This window comes from Vulpes lagopus, chromosome 5 (assembly GCF_018345385.1).
Source record: "Vulpes lagopus strain Blue_001 chromosome 5, ASM1834538v1, whole genome shotgun sequence".
Classification (NCBI taxonomy): domain Eukaryota; kingdom Metazoa; phylum Chordata; class Mammalia; order Carnivora; family Canidae; genus Vulpes; species Vulpes lagopus.
Genome location: NC_054828.1, coordinates 85,275,817 through 85,294,292, shown reverse-complemented (window position 1 = coordinate 85,294,292; position 18,476 = coordinate 85,275,817). Strand labels below are relative to the sequence as shown.

The 18,476-nt window shown below is 49.1% G+C and overlaps 3 protein-coding genes and 1 long non-coding RNA gene across 7 annotated transcripts; 1 reads left to right on the top strand and 3 right to left on the bottom strand.

Annotated features, from left to right (window-relative positions):
- The first annotated feature begins 75 nt into the window (after positions 1–75).
- On the top strand, positions 76–6,344 carry MOGS (mannosyl-oligosaccharide glucosidase). The gene is made up of 4 exons (XM_041754510.1): positions 76–2,895; positions 3,089–3,315; positions 3,788–3,984; positions 4,223–6,344. Exons 1-4 carry the CDS (start codon positions 2,553–2,555, stop codon positions 5,964–5,966), a joined length of 2,511 nt encoding a protein of 836 aa, XP_041610444.1. The 5' UTR covers positions 76–2,552; the 3' UTR covers positions 5,967–6,344.
- LOC121490656 lies at positions 3,448–4,342 on the bottom strand. The gene is made up of 2 exons (XR_005987737.1): positions 4,208–4,342; positions 3,448–3,988 (listed from the first exon to the last, which is right to left on the bottom strand). It is a non-coding gene; the product is annotated as an uncharacterized LOC121490656 (long non-coding RNA).
- A 26-nt stretch (positions 6,345–6,370) lies between the features above and the next one.
- On the bottom strand, positions 6,371–9,155 carry WBP1 (WW domain binding protein 1). 4 transcript variants are annotated; one of them, XM_041754522.1, is made up of 5 exons: positions 8,578–9,155; positions 8,325–8,413; positions 7,502–7,604; positions 7,198–7,374; positions 6,371–7,026 (listed from the first exon to the last, which is right to left on the bottom strand). In XM_041754522.1, exons 2-5 carry the CDS (start codon positions 8,370–8,372, stop codon positions 6,572–6,574), a joined length of 783 nt encoding a protein of 260 aa, XP_041610456.1. In that variant the 5' UTR covers positions 8,373–8,413; positions 8,578–9,155; the 3' UTR covers positions 6,371–6,571. The 4 variants fall into 4 exon arrangements, with proteins under 4 accessions (XP_041610456.1, XP_041610453.1, XP_041610454.1 ...); XM_041754519.1 differs by lacking the exon at positions 8,325–8,413 and adding an exon at positions 8,147–8,251; XM_041754520.1 differs by lacking the exon at positions 8,325–8,413 and adding an exon at positions 8,147–8,248.
- Positions 9,156–9,309: 154 nt separating this feature from the next.
- INO80B (INO80 complex subunit B) lies at positions 9,310–12,155 on the bottom strand. The gene is made up of 5 exons (XM_041754518.1): positions 12,015–12,155; positions 11,581–11,773; positions 11,259–11,377; positions 10,919–11,088; positions 9,310–9,929 (listed from the first exon to the last, which is right to left on the bottom strand). Exons 1-5 carry the CDS (start codon positions 12,070–12,072, stop codon positions 9,399–9,401), a joined length of 1,071 nt encoding a protein of 356 aa, XP_041610452.1. The 5' UTR covers positions 12,073–12,155; the 3' UTR covers positions 9,310–9,398.
- Positions 12,156–18,476: the final 6,321 nt, after the last annotated feature.

Here is an 18,476-nt window from a genome sequence, read left to right as displayed (position 1 = left end):
GCATTATCTCTGGTTCTGCCCTCTCCTTTCCCTGCATATCCAGTCAGTAAGTTCAGAATATTCTGTCTTAAACAAAGGCTTCCAAAATGTTTTCTCTGTTCCCATTCACTTTCCTGTATCATTGTATTTTCCCACCCAGTCTCCTTTTTTGCTGAACATTTTTCCTCTGCTAAATTTTATCTTTTAAAGCACATCACTGTATTTATGTCACACTACTACTTGCTCCACACTGTACCTAATATGTTTTTCTTTTTTTTTTTTTTTTAATTTTTATTTATTTATGATAGTCACAGAGAGAGAGAGAGAGGCAGAGACATAGGCAGAGGGAGAAGCAGGCTCCATGCACCAGGAGCCCGATGTGGGATTCGATCCAAGGTCTCCAGGATCGCGCCCTGGGCCAAAGGCAGGCGCCAAACCGCTGCGCCACCCAGGGATCCCCCTAATATGTTTTTTGTACCAGGTTACCACCCATTGATATGGATCATCAAATTAATTAGGGGGATAAACCAGCCTTTAAAAAACAAAGTAAAATAGAATAAAAAGTATCAGAGTGCGTGGCACAGGGAATGGGAAGTATTCTTTTTAGAAATTTAAGTTTTCAGCCTATAATCATGAATATATATATAATAGAAAATATGTATATATGTGTGTATCTGTGTATACTTGGTTGCAGTAGTATTATTTCTTACCAAGACGGGGTTGTAGAAAAAAGACGGAGGTCTACTGGTTTAGACAACTTCAGAGTGCTCAGCTAGGCAATCAAGGATGTCTCAACACTGGCTACTGTATCTTTTGTCAGATACATTTTTCATGATTTTGCTACAGCATTACTATATTGCTGCTCTGCTTAAAAAGGGTGCTATCTTCAAGAGTGGTTTTATTCCCACCCCACCCCCTTTAAAAAAGAAACTACCAAAAAACAACCTACCAGGAGGCAGTATGGTATAGTAAAGAGCCAAGAGCCAGAATTCCTGAGGTTGAAATCCTAACTTTGCCCCTAAGTAGCTCTGTGACTGTGGAACAATTCAGTCTCTCAGTGCCTGTTTCCTCATTAGTAAAATGGGAATAATAGTACCTATCTCTTAAAACTGCTGAGGATTACATGAGTTGGAATCTGTAAGGTGCCTAGGACATTACTAGGAGCATAAGTGTTACCTAAGAGGCCTTATGCTATAGATGAAAGGATACTTACAACCTGGATTTTAGTTTACCATCTCGATGGTTAACTGGCTATTTTTTGTGGCCAGATTTTACCACTCTCTTTATCTGCAAAAATGTTGATGGTTCAAACGTTGCTGTAAATGTAGATTGAATGCTGGCACTGTGAACTTGAGTTTGGGGCCATTTTCTCTGTGTCCTCAGCACTTTGCAGAGTGCCTGATACCTAGCATGCAATAAACATTTGTTGAGTTTACAAATATTTACTACCTACCTTTTACCTGTAACTGTGATTACTCCTGGCATACAACGATGAATAATGAAACCCAGGTATAAGTGCTACAATAGAGATGTGAACTAGATGCAATAGTAGCAGAAAGATAAAGACAGGATTGACCATTGGGATTGGTCAGGTGATTAGTGAAAGAGCAAAAAGTCTACCAGTGAAGGAGGGGCCAGATATCAGATTATAGCAAAATAGAAAGTGGACAGGCAACATGCAGTATTGGCTTTATATAATGAGTTTGGACGGGAAGTGTGGTAATAGCTAGAGTAGCATAATAGTGTTGAGTAGGGTTTTTTAAAGGAGGATAGGGACTTGTACTTTATAAAAATAACTTTTATGCCAAGCTGTTGGTGAGAAATAATTAACTGAATCTAAGTTGCTTTTCTGAGCCACCATCAAGTGTAATGTAAATTCTTCTAGATCCACCTGAGGTCCAGATGCTGCCTCCTTCCCACAGCTTTCCCTGACCTGGATATAATTGATCCCCTAAGCTTCTTTGCTTGGGTTGTAGAAAAGGAGAGAAAATGCATTCTTAAAATGCGTGCACCACCTTATAGCCTTTTAGGGTTCATCTAGATAAGGAATCCTAGGCTGAGATCTGACTTGTCTAAAGTCAGAGGGTTGCTTAAAGACACTTGGAACAGATCTCAGGCTTCCTCTTGGGTCCACTCTGGCACACTCCACTTAACTAGGAAAGAAGGCATGGGCGTGGGCAAAATGATCCAGATACACTTGGGCTCCAAGCTAGCCATTTTCTGGCTCTGGCCTGGGCCAAGTTGAATTTTCTAGGCCAGTTTTCAACTACTTGATTGGGGCGATTGACTGTAAAATACTCGGGATGGCGTGTCACGTCCTTAATACATAGTCATTTGAAAAACAACAAGCCAATGTGAGATTACTTTACTAGCCTGAGAAATCCGCGAGGGTGCCAAAGAAACGTTAACCCAGGAGACAGCCTTTTGCCACGCAGGTGGCGGCGGTTCCGTACTCGGAGACACAATCTGACGTGGCGGGGCGGGACTTCCGACAGGAGGCGGAAGCGGAGCGGGAGGCACCGGCCGGCGGGTGAGGCCAGGCCGGACCCTGCAGCACACACCTCGGTGCTAGGATGGCTCGGGGCGAGCGGCGGCGCCGCGGAGCTCCTGTAGACGGAGCGCGGACAGCTGAAAGGGCGGCTCGGGGCGGCCCGGCACGACGGGGCGGTGAGGCCCGTGGCTTTGCCTGGAGAGCGGCTTTGGGCGTCGTGGTCCTGTCTCTGGCCCTGGGCTTGTCAGGATGCTGGCTGCTGGAGTGGCACCGTGCACGGCGGGCGGTCACACTGCACTCTGCGCCCCCATCCCTGCCTCCCGACTCTTCCAGCCCCGCGGTGGCCCCGGACCTCTTCTGGGGCACCTACCGCCCTCACGTCTACTTCGGCATGAAGACCCGCAGCCCGAAGCCCCTTCTCACCGGTAACTGGGCCTCGGGGAGGGCGGGCAGGCAGGCGAACTCTTAATCTGGGCGCCCCAGCTTCACGCCAGAGCAAGAGTGGGGAGGGGCGTGGTTCAGGAGAGTTCTGAGGAGGGTTGACCCTGAAGTTCTCGGAGACCCAGAGGGACAGATCCCCTGCCCTCTCATTGACTTACGTGGCCGTTCTACCCCCAGGACTGATGTGGGCACAGCAAGGCGCCACCCCAGGGACCCCTAAGCTCAGGCACACGTGTGAGCAGGGGGACGGCGTGGGTCCCTATGGCTGGGAGTTCCACGACGGTCTCTCCTTCGGGCGGCAACACATCCAGGATGGGGCCTTAAGGCTCACCACTGAGTTCGTCAAGAGGCCTGGGGGTCAGCACGGAGGGGACTGGAGCTGGAGAGTGACTGTAGAGCCTCAGGTCAGGGCCTCAGGACACCCTTCCCCCCCAGCCCAGACTCCCTCCACCCTTTCTTTGCTGCTAGCAAACCGCAGTATGATGAGGCAGTTAACGGCAGAGGCTGAGTCTGGCTGCCTGCCTTAAACACTTGTCTATATGACCACCTCTATTTATTATCATAAGCCATGGTTTCCTAGTCTGCAAGATGGAGATACAAATAGCCTTAAGTCATAGGATTGTAAGAATGAAAGAAAATGATGTGTAGAGTTCTTAGGATAGTACATGACACAAAAGCACTCTGTTAATTCCCAGAGAACCCTACGCGCAAAGCTCTGTACCTCATCTCACTGGGTGCTGACTCTCACTGACCCTCAACACTATAGATGTATGTTTACCATGTTGCTCCTGCATGGTGCCCCTTTCAGTAAGGCTGAATTTTCAGGAGAGACTGCTAATCTAATGGTGTGTTTTTCTGTCCTCCTTGGTCACCCAGGCCTCAGGTACCTCTGCCCTTCCTTTGGTGTCCCTGTTCTTCTATGTGGTGACAGATGGCAAGGAAGTCCTAGTGCCAGAGGTTGGGGCCAAAGGGCAGTTGAAATTCATCAGTGGGCACTCCAGTGAACTTGGTGACTTCCGCTTTACACTTATGGCGCCAACCAATCCAGGGGATCTTGCCCCCAAGTATAGCAGGTAACTGGGGGAAGAGAGTGTGGGGTGATGGTTGGGGTAGTATGGATGCTGATGTAGCCTGATTTCTATCTCCCCCACTCTACCCTCTTTCTACCAGTTATTTCCCTTCTCACTAGGCTCCATGTCCCCTATATTGCCAAACCCTTCCATCCCGACCCCCAGTCTCCTCTTACTTCTCTTTATAATGCTCACCATCCTCTCCTGAGTAATGTTTCCTATTTACCTTCTTCCCTTCAAGCTACAATGTCTTCTGGTCCTCCAACCCAGGACTTCCCTTGCTGACAGAGATGGTGAAGAGTCGCCTAAATAGCTGGTTTCAGCACCGGCCCCCAGGGGCTTCCCCTGAACGATACCTCGGCTTGCCAGGATCTCTGAAATGGGAGGACAAAGGCCCAAGTGGGCAAGGACAGGGACAAGGGCAATTCTTGATACAACAGGTGACACTGAAAACCCCCTTTTCTGTGGAGTTGCTGTTTGAATCAGGCAGTGCCCGGGCAGGCAGAAGCCAAGCCGTGGAGCAGCTGGCAGGCAGCCTACTGACCCAAGCCCTGGAGAGCCATGCTGAAGCCTTTAGAGAACACTTTGAGAAGACTTTTCAACTGAAGGAGAAGGGCCTGAGCCTTGAGGAGCAGGCTTTGGGTCAGGTTGCCCTCAGTGGCCTCCTTGGTGGGATTGGCTACTTTTACGGACAAGGTCTGGTGTTGGCAGACATGGGGGTTGAGGGATCTGAGCAGAAGGTGGACCCAGCCCTCTTTCCACCTGTCCCTCTTTTCACAGCAGTGCCCTCCCGGTCATTCTTCCCACGAGGCTTCCTTTGGGATGAGGGCTTTCACCAGTTGGTGGTCCAGAGGTGGGATCCCCGCCTTACCCGGGAGGTCCTAGGCCACTGGCTGGGGTTGCTCAATGCTGATGGCTGGATTGGACGGGAGCAGGTGCTAGGGGATGAGGCTCGAGCCCGGGTGCCCCCAGAATTCCTGGTGCAGAAGGCAGCCCACGCCAACCCCCCAACCCTGCTTCTGCCTGTAGCCCACATGCTAGAGGTTGGTGACCCTGCGGACTTTGCCTTCCTCCGCAGGGCCTTCCCCCGTCTGTGTGCTTGGTTCTCCTGGCTCCATAAGAGCCAGGCAGGCCCAGTGCCACTATCTTACCGCTGGCGGGGCCGGGACCCAGTCTTGCCAACCTTGTTGAACCCTAAGACGCTGCCTTCAGGGCTGGATGACTATCCCCGGGCTTCACACCCTTCAGTCAGTGAGCGGCACTTGGACCTGCGATGCTGGATGGCACTGGGTGCCCGTGTGCTGCTGCGGCTGGCAGAGCAGCTAGGAGAGGCTGAGGCAGCTGCGGAGCTGGGTCCACTGGCTGCATCACTGGAGGCAGAAGAGAACCTGGATGAGCTGCACTGGGCCCCAGAGCTAGGAGTCTTTGCAGACTTTGGGAACCACACAAAAGCGGTGCAGCTGAAGCCTCGGCCCCCTCAGGGGTTGGTGCGGGTAGTGGGCCGGCCCCACCCTCGCTTACAGTATGTGGATGCCTTGGGCTATGTCAGTCTTTTTCCCCTGCTCCTGAGGCTGCTGGACCCCAATTCCCCCCGCCTTGGGCCTCTGCTGGATGTTCTAGCTGACAGCCGCCATCTCTGGAGCCCGTTTGGCTTGCGCTCCCTTGCAGCCTCCAGCCCCTTTTATGGCCAGCGCAATTCAGAGCATGATCCTCCCTACTGGCGGGGTGCTGTGTGGCTCAATGTCAACTACTTGGCCTTAGGGGCCCTCTACCACTATGGTCATCTGGAGGGTCCCCACCAGGCCCAGGCTGCCAAGCTCCACCGTGAGCTCCGTACCAATGTGGTGGGCAATGTCTGGCGGCAGTATCAGGCCACGGGTTTCCTTTGGGAGCAGTATAGTGACCGGGATGGGCGGGGAATGGGGTGTCGCCCTTTCCAAGGCTGGACCAGCCTTGTCCTACTGGCCATGGCTGAAGACTACTAAAGAGGAAGGATGAGAGGGGTGCCAGGCCCCCAGTCTGGATTAGAGGGACAAGGTCTCTAGCTTCTACCCCCCCAGCCCTCAGATACTAGTGCTTCAAATCCTTCTCAGCTCATCTCAGGTGTCTCCTTCCTGTCATCCCACATAGCCCTGGGGTGAATGTGAATTCAGAGTCTATTTTTTCTAAATAAATTGGAAAACCACGCCAGACTCTATTCTTTTGCCAGCTCTGCCTCACCAAGAAGTTCCAGCTCAGTCCAGACCTTAGGGCTGCCTCCTGTTTTTCAGAGGAGGGTGGGAAAAGTGGCATTACATGTCCCCTCCAAATCCAGTTAGGTCAAGTTGAACAATGCAGCAAGTTGAGCACTAGTCCATTGAGCACCAGTCCACCCAAATTCACAAGCAGCTGGTTCACATCTCTTTAATGAGATCAAAGGCTCCTGTGTGTTTTTTGGGGGTAGAGCTAGCACAGTCCCCCAAACACTGCCACTCTTTTCAAGACTCCACCCCTTTCAGGCAGATTAGAAGTGGCAGGGAGAGGCCAAAGAGAACTTGGGCCCAGGGCAGTTTCTGGTGAGCAAGTAATCCACCCACCCTCCCAAAACTGTTTATGGGATGTCCCCTTCACTGGAAGCTAGCTCCACAGGGGAGGCCTGGGGTACAGGATTGAGGGGCAGCACACAAGGGTCCTCCAGATCTGGTGGGGTGGCACCAGCCCTAGCCTCCTTGACTGGCTTGCCCTCGCTAGAGTCAGGACAAGGGCAGAGCTCAATACCTGAGTCACCAGTCAGGCGGCGATAGCGGCAGGAAGGGGGTGTGGGGGTAGGGCTCATCCCAGCCCCTGGCTCACCCTCCTGATGAGGGGGTGCACTCTGGTGGGAGGAACCACCTTCCACATTTGTTCCCTCGCAGGGGGCAGGGCAGCTAGAAGCAGAGGAGCGGCAGGTGCGTTCACTGGAAGCAGTCAAGGGGCAGCCTGAGGCTGCAGTGTAAGGAGGTGGTGGTGTGCCCGGCCGGTGAACCACATCCTCATAGGCTGGGGGTTTGAAGGTGCTGAGGAGGCCTGCGGGAAAGAATGGCATGGTTGGTGGGGCACCCAGAGGTGGGGTAGTGGTATCTCTAGTATTAGGAAAAGTCTGCTTTGAAATTTCTGAAAAGGGGAATGTGTGGATGATTCCAGGTTCTGGGTTGGGAGAGGCTGCTGGCAGTGAGCCCAGAGCCTCCAGCCACTCACGAAGGTCAAGCAGCGAACCGGTGGGGACAGGGCCAACTCCATGGCATGCCCCATGGTAGGCTAACAAGTTGATCTCACGCTGCCGCTGCTGTTGCTGCAGCCGGAGCTTAGCTCGTCGATGACGGAAGGCGCAACAGCAGCTAAAGAGGATGAGGACAGTCCAGAGCAGCCAGAACCCTGCAAGGGGTGAGGAGGGAGGGTCTTAGCTACCTCCCAGGCACAGAAAGGTCCATGAAGGCAGGAATTTTGAGGCCCAAGGGAGGGTGGGCAGAAGGACCCAAGAACAGCCCCCTTGGAGACTCACACCAGAGCTCATAGTAGTAGGTGCAGCAGCCCGTCTCCCCGCAGCAGTGACCACTCTCACAGAGGTAGGGCTGGTTGTTCACTCCTGGGCACAGCTCTCGAAGCTGGGAGCAAGGAGGCACTTAGAACCAAGGGAGATTCCAGCCCCAGCCCCAGGCACTGTCCACCCCCACCCCACTGCATGCAAGGGCACAGTCCCACTCGCTGAGCCAAGTTGAGCTCAGAGAGATTTGTGGGGAGGGAAAGAGTGATGGTGAGAGGAGTGTTGGAACATCTGAAGGGCTGTTGACGTGGAAGAGGATTTGGAACATTAGGAATCTGTCTAGAGAACAAGATGCAAGGTGTGGACATACAAAGAGACAGATTTCAGTTCTGCATATGGAGACTTCTCTCACACTCAGGCTGGTTCCCCAGGGTGTTTTCTGTTAAGGGAGTGTTTGGGCAGAAGCCAGAGGGCAATCTGAGCTATCTCAAAGTCTTAAACAATGGGTAAAGGGTTTAAGATAATTTCCAATGCTAAAATGCTTTCATTACCCGCCCCCCACCCAATGCCTCCCCACCCCCAAGCCGGATCTTTCCACCCGTGGGTCTCAGGCTTCCTAGGGTAGAGGAAGGGCCATATGAGTCCCAGAGCAGTGCTCCCAACCAGATGGGATTGCTGTGGATGATAAAGGATGGCATCCAGGGCGCGAGTCTGGGTTCCAGCTCTTCTCCAAATTGCTCCCTCAAGAGAAGACGCTGCCGGACTCTGTTGTGACAATAGGCACACAGAAAAACATCACAAATAACTGTTGTAAGACAGAGGGAGCTTCCCTGGGCCTCACTATGTCTTTGGTCACTGGAGAGCCACTGCAAGCTTCCACTGCAGCCATGGGATGGGAGTCTATGGAGTTGCAGGCAAAGTCAACTGCATCTACGTTACAAAGTTTAGACAAAGAGCAGAGGGGACATATTTAGGAACTTCACAGTATCTTTGGCTACGTGAGTTCCTCCCCAACCCCCCAAAAGGTAGGGACAAGGAGAGGGGATAGAGAAATAAATGGCTGTCGTGATAGGCTTTTGGAGCAGTTGGGATACCTGCTGTTGCGGCACGCGAAGTGCCCCCCAGGCCTCCTCGCTGCCGTTCCCGCTGCTGGCCTGAGCCATGCCTCCACCTACAGCCCCTTGTAGACCACAGCCTCCTCTATCGCCAGGCGCCCCGCCCCTGCCACCTCTGCCGCCACCGCCATGGCCCCTGCCCGGCCCATCTTCGCTGCCGCCACCATCACTCCGCGGCTGGAGCTTCCATCCGGGGCGAGCTCTGCCAACTAGGACCCAGATTGCTCGGCCCTACCAATCGGCAACGCCCGCCGGCGGACGGGCCAATAGGAACGGACCGGAGGGCTCTCCCGGCGACCAATCCACAGCCGCGCCTCCGCCACTCGCCCAGACAACAAGAGCTCACACAGACAAAGAGTGGGGCAAGGTTCGACCCTGCCCCTGACTGACAGCGACAACAGCCAATACGGACAACAGAACGGGCTCCGCGTTATCAGCCATTGAACGGCCATCCAGGAAAGCAAATTTTCCACTGATTGGCTTGAGCGTTATTTCCGAGGATGACGACGGAGGCCCAACCAAGCCAGGTGACCCCACTGGAAGAGGCGAGGCGAGGCGAGGCGGGGCGGGGCGGCGTCCCCAAAAGGCCGCCTAAGTCTTCTCGCTGCCTGGAGGCCATATTCCCCGGAGTCGACGCAATCTCCCGAGGGGGCAAAATGTGTGTACGGGGCATTGGCCTGCCCATAGCCCATTTCCCCAGCTCTGTACAAGTCGAGGCACCGGATTAAATTTAATAGGGTGGGGAAAAGAACGAAAACCCGGCAGGGGAGAGGGCGCAGAGTCCGGGTTAGGTAAGGACCTTAAGTAGCCAAAAGGGGGGACCCGGGGCCCTCGGGCCCTCCAAGCCGCATCTGCAGGTTGATGCGGTAGCACTGAAGGCTGCAGAGCGCCTGGCCCGTGCGCGAGCAGGCGTAGCGGCGTGGGTGCGGGCAGCCGGGGACGGAGCACCGAGGAGGAGGGCCAGATGGGGACGGCCGCTGAGACACTGGCGCGGGGGCGGGGATGCCTGGTGGGAAGGAAAGGGTGGAACCCTGGGCCCCGCTGCTGTAGCGCACCATTGGGGCCGGGGCCGCGGTCCGCCCTCCCCGTCGCTCGCCCCGCGCTGCCCCTCGGCCTCCCCGCCCGCTGGGCGCCGCGGTCTTGGTGAGGCGCTCGATAGTCTGGTTCTTGTGCTCCTCCGCCCGCCGAGCCGCCTGCAGCCGTCTCTTTCGCGCCCTCTCCTCCCGCTTCAGCAGCATCTCCTCGGTGAGGGCCGGGGCCGGGCAGCCCCCAGCCACAGGTAGCGGCAACATCGGGGAAGGCTGACTCCGCGCCTTCTGGAGTAGAGCTCGCTGGGGAGAGACAGACCGAGTGGTGTCAGGGAGGCGAGGTCGGCCCAAGCCGGGTAAGGGAAGTGGGGGTCTGGGAAGCAAGGTCTTGTGGAGCGCTGGCCTTGAGAGAAGGGGTGGAATTAGCAACCCTCTCCAGGTGCCTTACTGCTGCCTCCTCCCAGATCTCCAAACTGTCATCTTTAGGTCCCTGACTCTAAAGAAGAAAAGCATTAACGTTTCCTACCTGCCCTGAGTACCAAAACTCTGTTTACCACCTCTCCAGAGGTTTTTTTTTTGCTTTTTTGTTTTGTTTTGTTTTAAATCTTTTCATCTCAGTGAATAGCATCAATTAGATAACTGGTCAAGCCCCAAACTCAGGGTTACCTTTGATTCTTCTTTTCTCCCTGCTCCCTGACTCCCAACAAGTATCTATGTCCAAAATATATTGAGAATCCATCCGATTTCCTCCATTTCCACAACTTCACCTTGGTTTGATCCATGACCATCTCACCTGACCCCTTCAACAGCTTCCTGGCAGGTCTTGCTTTTCTACTCCTTATCTCCACTGAGAAGCCAAAGTAATCTACTGAAATAGAAATCAAATCTATCATTTCCTGCATATACCCCTTTCATGCTTTAGTCACACTTTTCTCCTTGACCACTACTGGCCATGTTTCACTCTCAAGGTCTTTGCAGCTGCTGGTCTCTGCCTGAAAAGCTCCAGTATTGGCAATGTAATCTCATCAGAGAGGTCTTCCCTGACTTCCCTACCTAATGTTGTCTCTTACCACCACTTTCTATTTCATTACCCTATCTTTGTTATAAACTGTGCTTTTCAAAATTATTTACTTACCCCTCTCCCTCCAACACACACACACAAGAACAGCAGCTCCATGAGAACAGAAACCTCTTTTTTTCACCACTGATATCCCCATTGCCCAGCAACATTCTTGGGACAAAGAGGTTCTCAATATATATTCAACTAGTGAAAGAAGAATGAACTGACTTACCTGTCGAGCAGTGAGCAGCCGTTCATTGATTTCCTTCTTGAGATCTCCATTATCATCTAGCTCCCCCTTCTCCAAGGCATCCAGCCACCTCTGTTCCTCCTCTTCCTCTGGACCCCCTAAGCCCCCTGACAAGTCCCGAAGTGGGGAGGGGGACAGATTACTGTCTTCATCTGGAAAGTAAAGTTAGAAAGCTAAAAGTAAAATTGTTCAAGTGGAGAACCCTAATTTGGCCAAGTTAATACTGAGACACTCAAAAGTCTCACCCTCCTCAGAACCAACCCTCTTCCTTTAACCAGGTATAATGAGAAACCCAGTTTCCCCACCTCCAGATCCTTCTCACCCAGCCAGGCACGGTACTGCTCAAGGGGGACTCCTTCCATAGGTTCCTCTTCATTGTCCACAACCATAAGGGGAGAGGGTGAACGAGGACCCTCAGGGATCACAGTGAAAGTAGGAACACTGCAGAGAAGCAAAGCTGTGTAAGTTGAACAGTTCTGTCCTCCTGCTTGGCAGCTACAACTAGCATTCCCCTATACCCTCTTGGGTCTGCCCTGAAGTCAGTACCCATACTCTTGTCTACCGGAAAGCCCAGCCAGTTCCTCCTACTACCTCTGCCTGCTCCTAAAGTTCCCCAAGTAAAACTTTGGCTTTCTTGGCCTCACCTCTTGGTGCCCAGGATCTGCCCACCCAGTTTGATTTTGAGTTTAAGCTGGGGCTTGGCAGGTGACGGCTGCGTGGGCCCAGCCTCCTCTTCCTGGTGGTGTTTCTTCTTGTGTTTTTTCTTGTGCTTCTTGTGCTTTTTCTTGTGCACTCCATGGCTGTGGGCACCCGCCAGACTCAATTCCAGCGCTTCCCCTGCGTAAGGAGAGCCTGTCAACGGTGTACGACTAGAGCGGGGCAGGGAGAGCCCTGAAGAACCCCATCCCCCCAGGGGCCTCACTTGTCCAGCGGTACACGCAGTTACCATAACAACACCCCGCCTTTCTCCTTCCCACCTGTGGCGAAATACCCTGGAGGCTCGGAAGAGCAAAAAAAAAAGGGGGGGGGGGGCTCCTTTTCTAGGAACGTCCACCTTGCTTTATCCACCCGCGCTTACCCGGTTCAGGGGCTTCCATAGCCCCGGAGGTGCTCCCGCGCCGCCACAGCTTACTCATAGGGTCTTGCAAGGAAAAGGGGACTGGAAATGGTAGGGACACAAGCTGACATGCCTTTTCCGCCCCGCGGAAGAACCGACTCCAGCCAAACAACAGGCTACTTCCGGTGCATCGCAACCATGCTTGTGCGGGGCACGCGCTGTGGCTAAAAATCCCCCCTGAGAAACAATGAGGGTTCTGATAAAGGTTCCGGGCCCTCTGAGGCCGGGACTGCTCGAAGGGGCGCTCGGCTTTCCCGTCGCTCCACCTCCGCACGCTCGATTCCAGAACCCAACGCGGGCGATTCAGTTATGATTGCACTCAAACGTCGTGAGCACATACTCTGGGCCAAATTCAGGGTTTAAGCAACGAGGCTACAAAGATGAATATGAACACTTTACCCTGCTTTTGAGGAGCTCACAGTGCCCTGGAGGAGTACCGGAGAAACTACACTGCGAGCAAAATGGCAGAAGGGCTTCATAGTGCAAGTGCCCTAGGAGCAAAGCAAACGATATTTAAGCCTAATTTCTCATCAGTAGAGAAATGATTAAATGAATTATGGTGAATTTATACAATCTGGAACTCTATTGGTAACAAAAGTTAGCATTGGAAACAATCTAAGTGTCCTTCTAATGAAATACCAAAATAATTTGGTGCGTGGATTTGTTATATCCATACAACTGCAGCTATGCTGCTCTTCAAAGGAATGCTACCCGAACTAGTGACATCAATTCTGATGGGTGACTGGGGAACAAAGGTGAAGGGAGACTTTCTTTTTCTTTTTTAAGATTTTATTTACTTATTCATGAGAAACAGAGACAGAGATTTTAAAAATTTTTTTATTTATTTATTTATTTATTTGACACACACACAGAGAGAGAGAGCACAAGCAGGTGCAGTGGCAGAGGGAGAAGAAGCAGGCTCTCTGCTAAGCAGGGAGCCTGACTCAGGCTCTATACCAAGACCCTGGGATCATGACCTGAGCATAAGGAGGCAACACTCAACCAACTGAGCCACCCAGGTGCCCCTTCCTCCTGCCTTTTAAAATAATCTTATTCTTAATTTTTTTTTGAGAGAGAGAGAGAAAGCACGCATGTGAGAGAGAGAGAGAGGAAAGGTGAGTTTCAATATGATGTGATCCCATTTTAAAAATGTGATATGCTTCTATATACACAGGAAAAAATTGAGGAATATATACTACACCTTAATGTGGTTATCTTTAGAGCTGGGGTTGGGGAGGAGTCCTTGGCTGGATCAGTCTTTGGAGCATGTGACTTGATCTTGGGGTCCTGAGTTTGAACCCCATGTTGGGTGTGGATCCTACTTTAAGAAAATGAAGAAGTTGGCGTTGGAGAACTTCCATCGTCTAGGTCTATAATGCATTTTCTTAATGCATTATATTATAGAATATAATGCATATTCTTAATGCAGTCAGTATATATCACATTTATAATTAGAAAAATATACCACCTAAATACATATTTAAATATGTGCAAGATGTGTGTCTGAGTAAGGTAGCATCAGTGAACAAAGAAAGAACTGATTCAAGAGACATTTCAGTGACAAAATTAAAAGGAACCAATGAAATTATATATGGGAATTCAGGAAGAAGTCAATGTTGTATAATGATTAAGATTAACAGAATGGACTTTGGAATCAGACAAGCCTATTATAATAAACCCAGTTCCACTATTAGCTGTATTATCTTGAACTCAAAAGTTATTAAGCTCTCTGAACCCTAGATTTCAGCCTTGTAAGATGGAATGAAGGAGGATCTACTTTAGAGGGTTCTTTCAAGGAAAAAAGCAAATCAAGAATGCAAAGCACCTAATATCTGAGAAACAGTGGATGTTTAGTAAGCAAATGACAACAATAATAAATGACTTCTGCATTTCTAGCCCAAGTATTTAGAGGGAGCATGGTGTTTAAGATAAGAAAGAGAACACAGGAAGAAAAGCAAGTAAGAGAATCAGTGTTGCCCATGGTGAATTTGAAGTGCCTGAGGTATTGCCCAGATAGAGATGGAATACTGCCAGGAGAAGCCAGTGCAAAAAGTGTGAGTGGGAATATAACAGCATAGTAACAGAGGTACCCCCAAAGGTATTGGGGAGAGATGAGACATTCCAGAATGAACAAACAGATGAAGAGGAAAGGACCAGGAACAGACTTGAGTGAGCACCTGTCCTGGACAGGTAGGCAGAGCGGCCAGGCTGAGTTGACAATAGAAATCAGGAGAGGTAAGAAAGGCACCCCAGGGCAGACAGTATCAGTAGACCAAGGCTACATCAGTTGTGTATTGTCCTGCAGAGGACTGGCTGAACTCCTAGGAGAGGATGCTTTCTAGTAGGGTGTGAAGGCAATAGTGTTGTATCATCAGGAGTTCAAGTGAGAGATCACCTGCAGTTAGTGTTTGCCAAACACATTATAGTCTGTAACCTGTTTGCATTGCCCTTCTCTCCCTTGATCCCCATGGCAGCTCCATAAGAGAGATACTATTATTCCCTAATAAAGAAACTGAGGCTCAGAGCAGTTAAATGATTTGGCCAAAGTCACATTGTTAGGGAGTGGTAGAGCCAGCCTCCAACAGAGGCTTCCTGACACCAGCCCCAGAGGTGTTTCCTCAACATCCTGATGCCCAGCAGGGAGGAAGTGGCGACAGCCAGTAGCCCCTGGCTGCATTATTTTGTTTTGGTTTGGTTTTGCTTTGTTTAGAGTAGAAGATATTTGAGCATGTTTGTAGGCTAAAAGGAAAAGCTTTACTCTTCTGAAAGAGTTCTTAGCCTTATTTTTTAAATATAATGTATTTCAAAATAATTGCAAACATACAGAAAAGTTGCAGGAAGAATTCAAAGTTTCTTACTTCCTAAAATCAGATTCTCCAATTGTTAACAGTTCCTATTACCTCTCCCCCTCATTATCCTTATTCCTTTTTGGATCAATCCGAGACACAGTTGCAGACATGAAGTCACTTTACCCCTAAATATATCACTATGTATTTCCTCAAAACAAATACTTTCTTCTATAACCTTTGTGCAACCCTCCCAATCTGGAAATTAACATTGACAGAGCATGACCATCCAATCCCCAGGCCCCCTACAGGTCTCTCCAGCAGCCTAATGTCTCCTTTTCCTTTCTAGTCCAGAATCCAGATCCAGAATCATGCAGTTCATTTCCATGGTATGTCTCTCTTTTTATTTTTTTTCATGGTATGTCTCTTTGATGTGCTTTAATATGGAACATTTACTCACCCTTTCCCTAGCTGTCATGACCCTGACAGTTTTAAGAATTACAGGTCTTGGGGGCACCTGGCTGGCTCAGTCGGTGGAGCATGCTACTCTTGATCTCAGGATTGGAAGTACGAGCTCTATGTTGGGTGTAGATATTACTTAAAAATAAAATCTTAAAAAAAAAAAAGAGTATAGGTCTTCAATCCTTAGGATGTCCCTCAACCTGGAGATGTTTCCTCACGTCTTGACTCATAATTGTTGGCAGGAATACTACACACACACACACACACAAAAAAAAAAAAACACAAAACAAAAACAAAAACAAAAAACAAAAAACAAAACGATGCTGTGTTCTCCTTGGTGTATCACACACCAGGAGGCACATGGTGTCAGCCTGTTTCACCACTGATGATGCTAATGTTGATCACCTGGTCAGGATGGTGTCTGCCAGGTTTCTCCACTCTAAAGTCACCATTTTCACTTTTGTAATTAATTAGCTATTTTCTGGGGAAATACTCTGAAACTACTCTGATATTCTCTCCCCATCAAGCTTCCATCCACCAGGCTTAGTATCCATTGATGAATACTGTATGAATCAACAGTGCTGTAATAATTGCCAAATGTAATCCTTCTATTTCCATTATTCCATCTACGTGTATTAGATGGCATGCTACTTTATTCTTATTTTTTGCTCCCTTCTTACATTCCTTTACAGATGTATTTATTGATATCATTATGGTTTCCTATTTCAGTCAATGGGTTATAGTCCATTATTATCATTATTTATGTTGGTGCTGAACTATGTCCCAGGTTTGGTCAGTGAGCATTTCTTTAAGATGATTTCTGTTCACATGTCTCCACCATGCTTTGAGCACTTTTTTACTTCGTAGCACTTCAAAATGTTTTGGGCTCATCTTGTACTTTGCTTTGATAAGGGGTAGGAACCAAGAAAGGCCAGGAAGTAGGAATATGTGGCTGCCATTACACAAAGGCTACACCAGTCACACAGGGGCTACACCAGTCACACCACAATAACTTGCTGATGAGGATTTCCCTGTTGGCACAGCTACCTGCCCCTTGTGGACTGCAGGTGCAATGGTTATATTACGAAGTCTCCCTAGGTCTTGTTTTCACTTGTTTAAGATTCAAAGTCCAGTTGGGAGCATTCCAGTGGCTTGGCTTACCCCTGGGCTGTGAAGAAGTGGTAGACAGGATGAATGACCTAGAAGGTCATAAAGAGGATATAGCCTCAGCCAACCAATATTACCCACAGTAGGGAAACATACAGAAACAGGAAGATGATTTGAACACTGGGTAGCCAAAAACCCCTTCTCCAAATATCCACTTCATAGTTGGAAAGATAGCAATACAGACATAAGCAAAGGAAAACATTGGAAGGATTTTGCACCAAACCAGCAGTATGCTGGTAAATTTTTAACAAAAGCTCCCCAGGGGAAAAGAAAAAAAAAAAAAAAACAGCCCTGATTTACAGTGTTCACCTGTTTCTGTTGTCTACTCCCACCATGCCCAATTTCAAATACGACATGATGGAACCCAGGAATTAGGAAGAGACATGCCATAGCTTACCGTTACATAGCCTTTCCACTATACAGACCCTATCGATGCAAATAACCTCAAGAGATAATAGGAAAACGCAGTGAAATAATTAGAAAGTGATGAGTTTGAGTATCACCTTTGCTTTAATATAATTTGTGAGGTTTTTTTTTTTTAAAGATTTTATTTGTTTATTCATGAAAGACAGAAAGAGAGACACAGAGATATAGGCAGAGAGAGAAACAGGCTCCCCATAAGAAACCTGACACAGGACTTGATACCGTATCCCAGGATCACACCCTGAGCCAAAGGCAGACCCTCAACCGCTGAGCCACCCGGGCATCCCTAATTTGTGAGTTTTTAGATTTAATTTTTAACTAAAGCTGCGTTTATTATTTATTTATTTAAATTCACTTAATTAACTTATAATGTATTATTGGTTTCAGAGGTAGAGATCAGTGATTCACCAATCTTATATAATAACCCAGTTTAAAGCTGTGCTTAACACCTGGAATGCACAGATCTGGGAAATTCAACAGTTGTCTCTTATGAGCCCATGTGGGGCTTCCATCTACCACAGTACCAAATGTCTCAGTTTTTCTTTGATGGTGGGGAAGGCATGGCTTTATTCTTATTTTTTGCTTCATATTATTTTTAAATGGTACAATTAGGAGTGTTTTTTTTAAAAACTGTATGTGTGTTTTCAAATAGGAATTGAATTTAAAAAATAAAAAAAATCCATGGAACTATTGACCTTGTTTCTCCACTCTAGTCATGAAAAGTGTCAGCTGGCTTTACACAGTCACAACTTTCTCCAAGTGATTTATGCAAAAGGCTGCCAGACTATGATCTCTAAAATACAACTCTACTGTGCCGCTTCTTTTGCAAAATCTTCAGTCACATGGGCTCCAAATTCTCAGGCAGGATTTGAACGCTATTTCCTTTCCAAACATCTTTCATTCTTCTGCCTCTTGTCAGGGGCTTTCACACCCTTCACAAGAGCCTGTGGGCCACTGGGTGGGGGTGAGACAGCTGAGGGCCTGGTAAGAGGACAGTGCTTGAGGCTCCAGACCTTCCATCACAGCAGCTGATTCTATTTCACATATTCCAGGTACAATTGCAGTTAGGGAAAACAAAATCCACATTCTGTTGCTAAAAAAAAGAGAAAAAGTGTTTGAAATGAACCCTTTTAGTCCAACAGCACAGCTTATCCCGGTCAGGTGCTCTGGAATCTGAATGTCTCCTTGAGGCATTTCCTGTGTTCACTTACTCCACTGATGGTTGACTGAGTACTTCCTATCTGCCAGACACTGGGCATAAAGCAGTGGACAAGACAGACTGTTCCTCCCTGGGGAGCTTGCAGTGAAGTGACAATAGATATTTGAAGAATTAAGAAATAATTCCAGGGCGCCTGGCTGGCTCAGTCAGTAGAGCATGTGACTCTTGATCTTGGGGTTGTGAGTTTGAGCCCCATTTTGGTGGTAGAGTTTACTGAAAAAGAGAGAGAAAGAAAATAAAAGAAACAATGCCTTTCCCCTTTCTCCTCCTCACCCATCCTTTGAGGTTTATCTCAGAGGCTACAGATTTTATAAAATCTCTTGATCTGCCTTTCATACAGGCCAGAACAACTCCTTTCTCCGTATA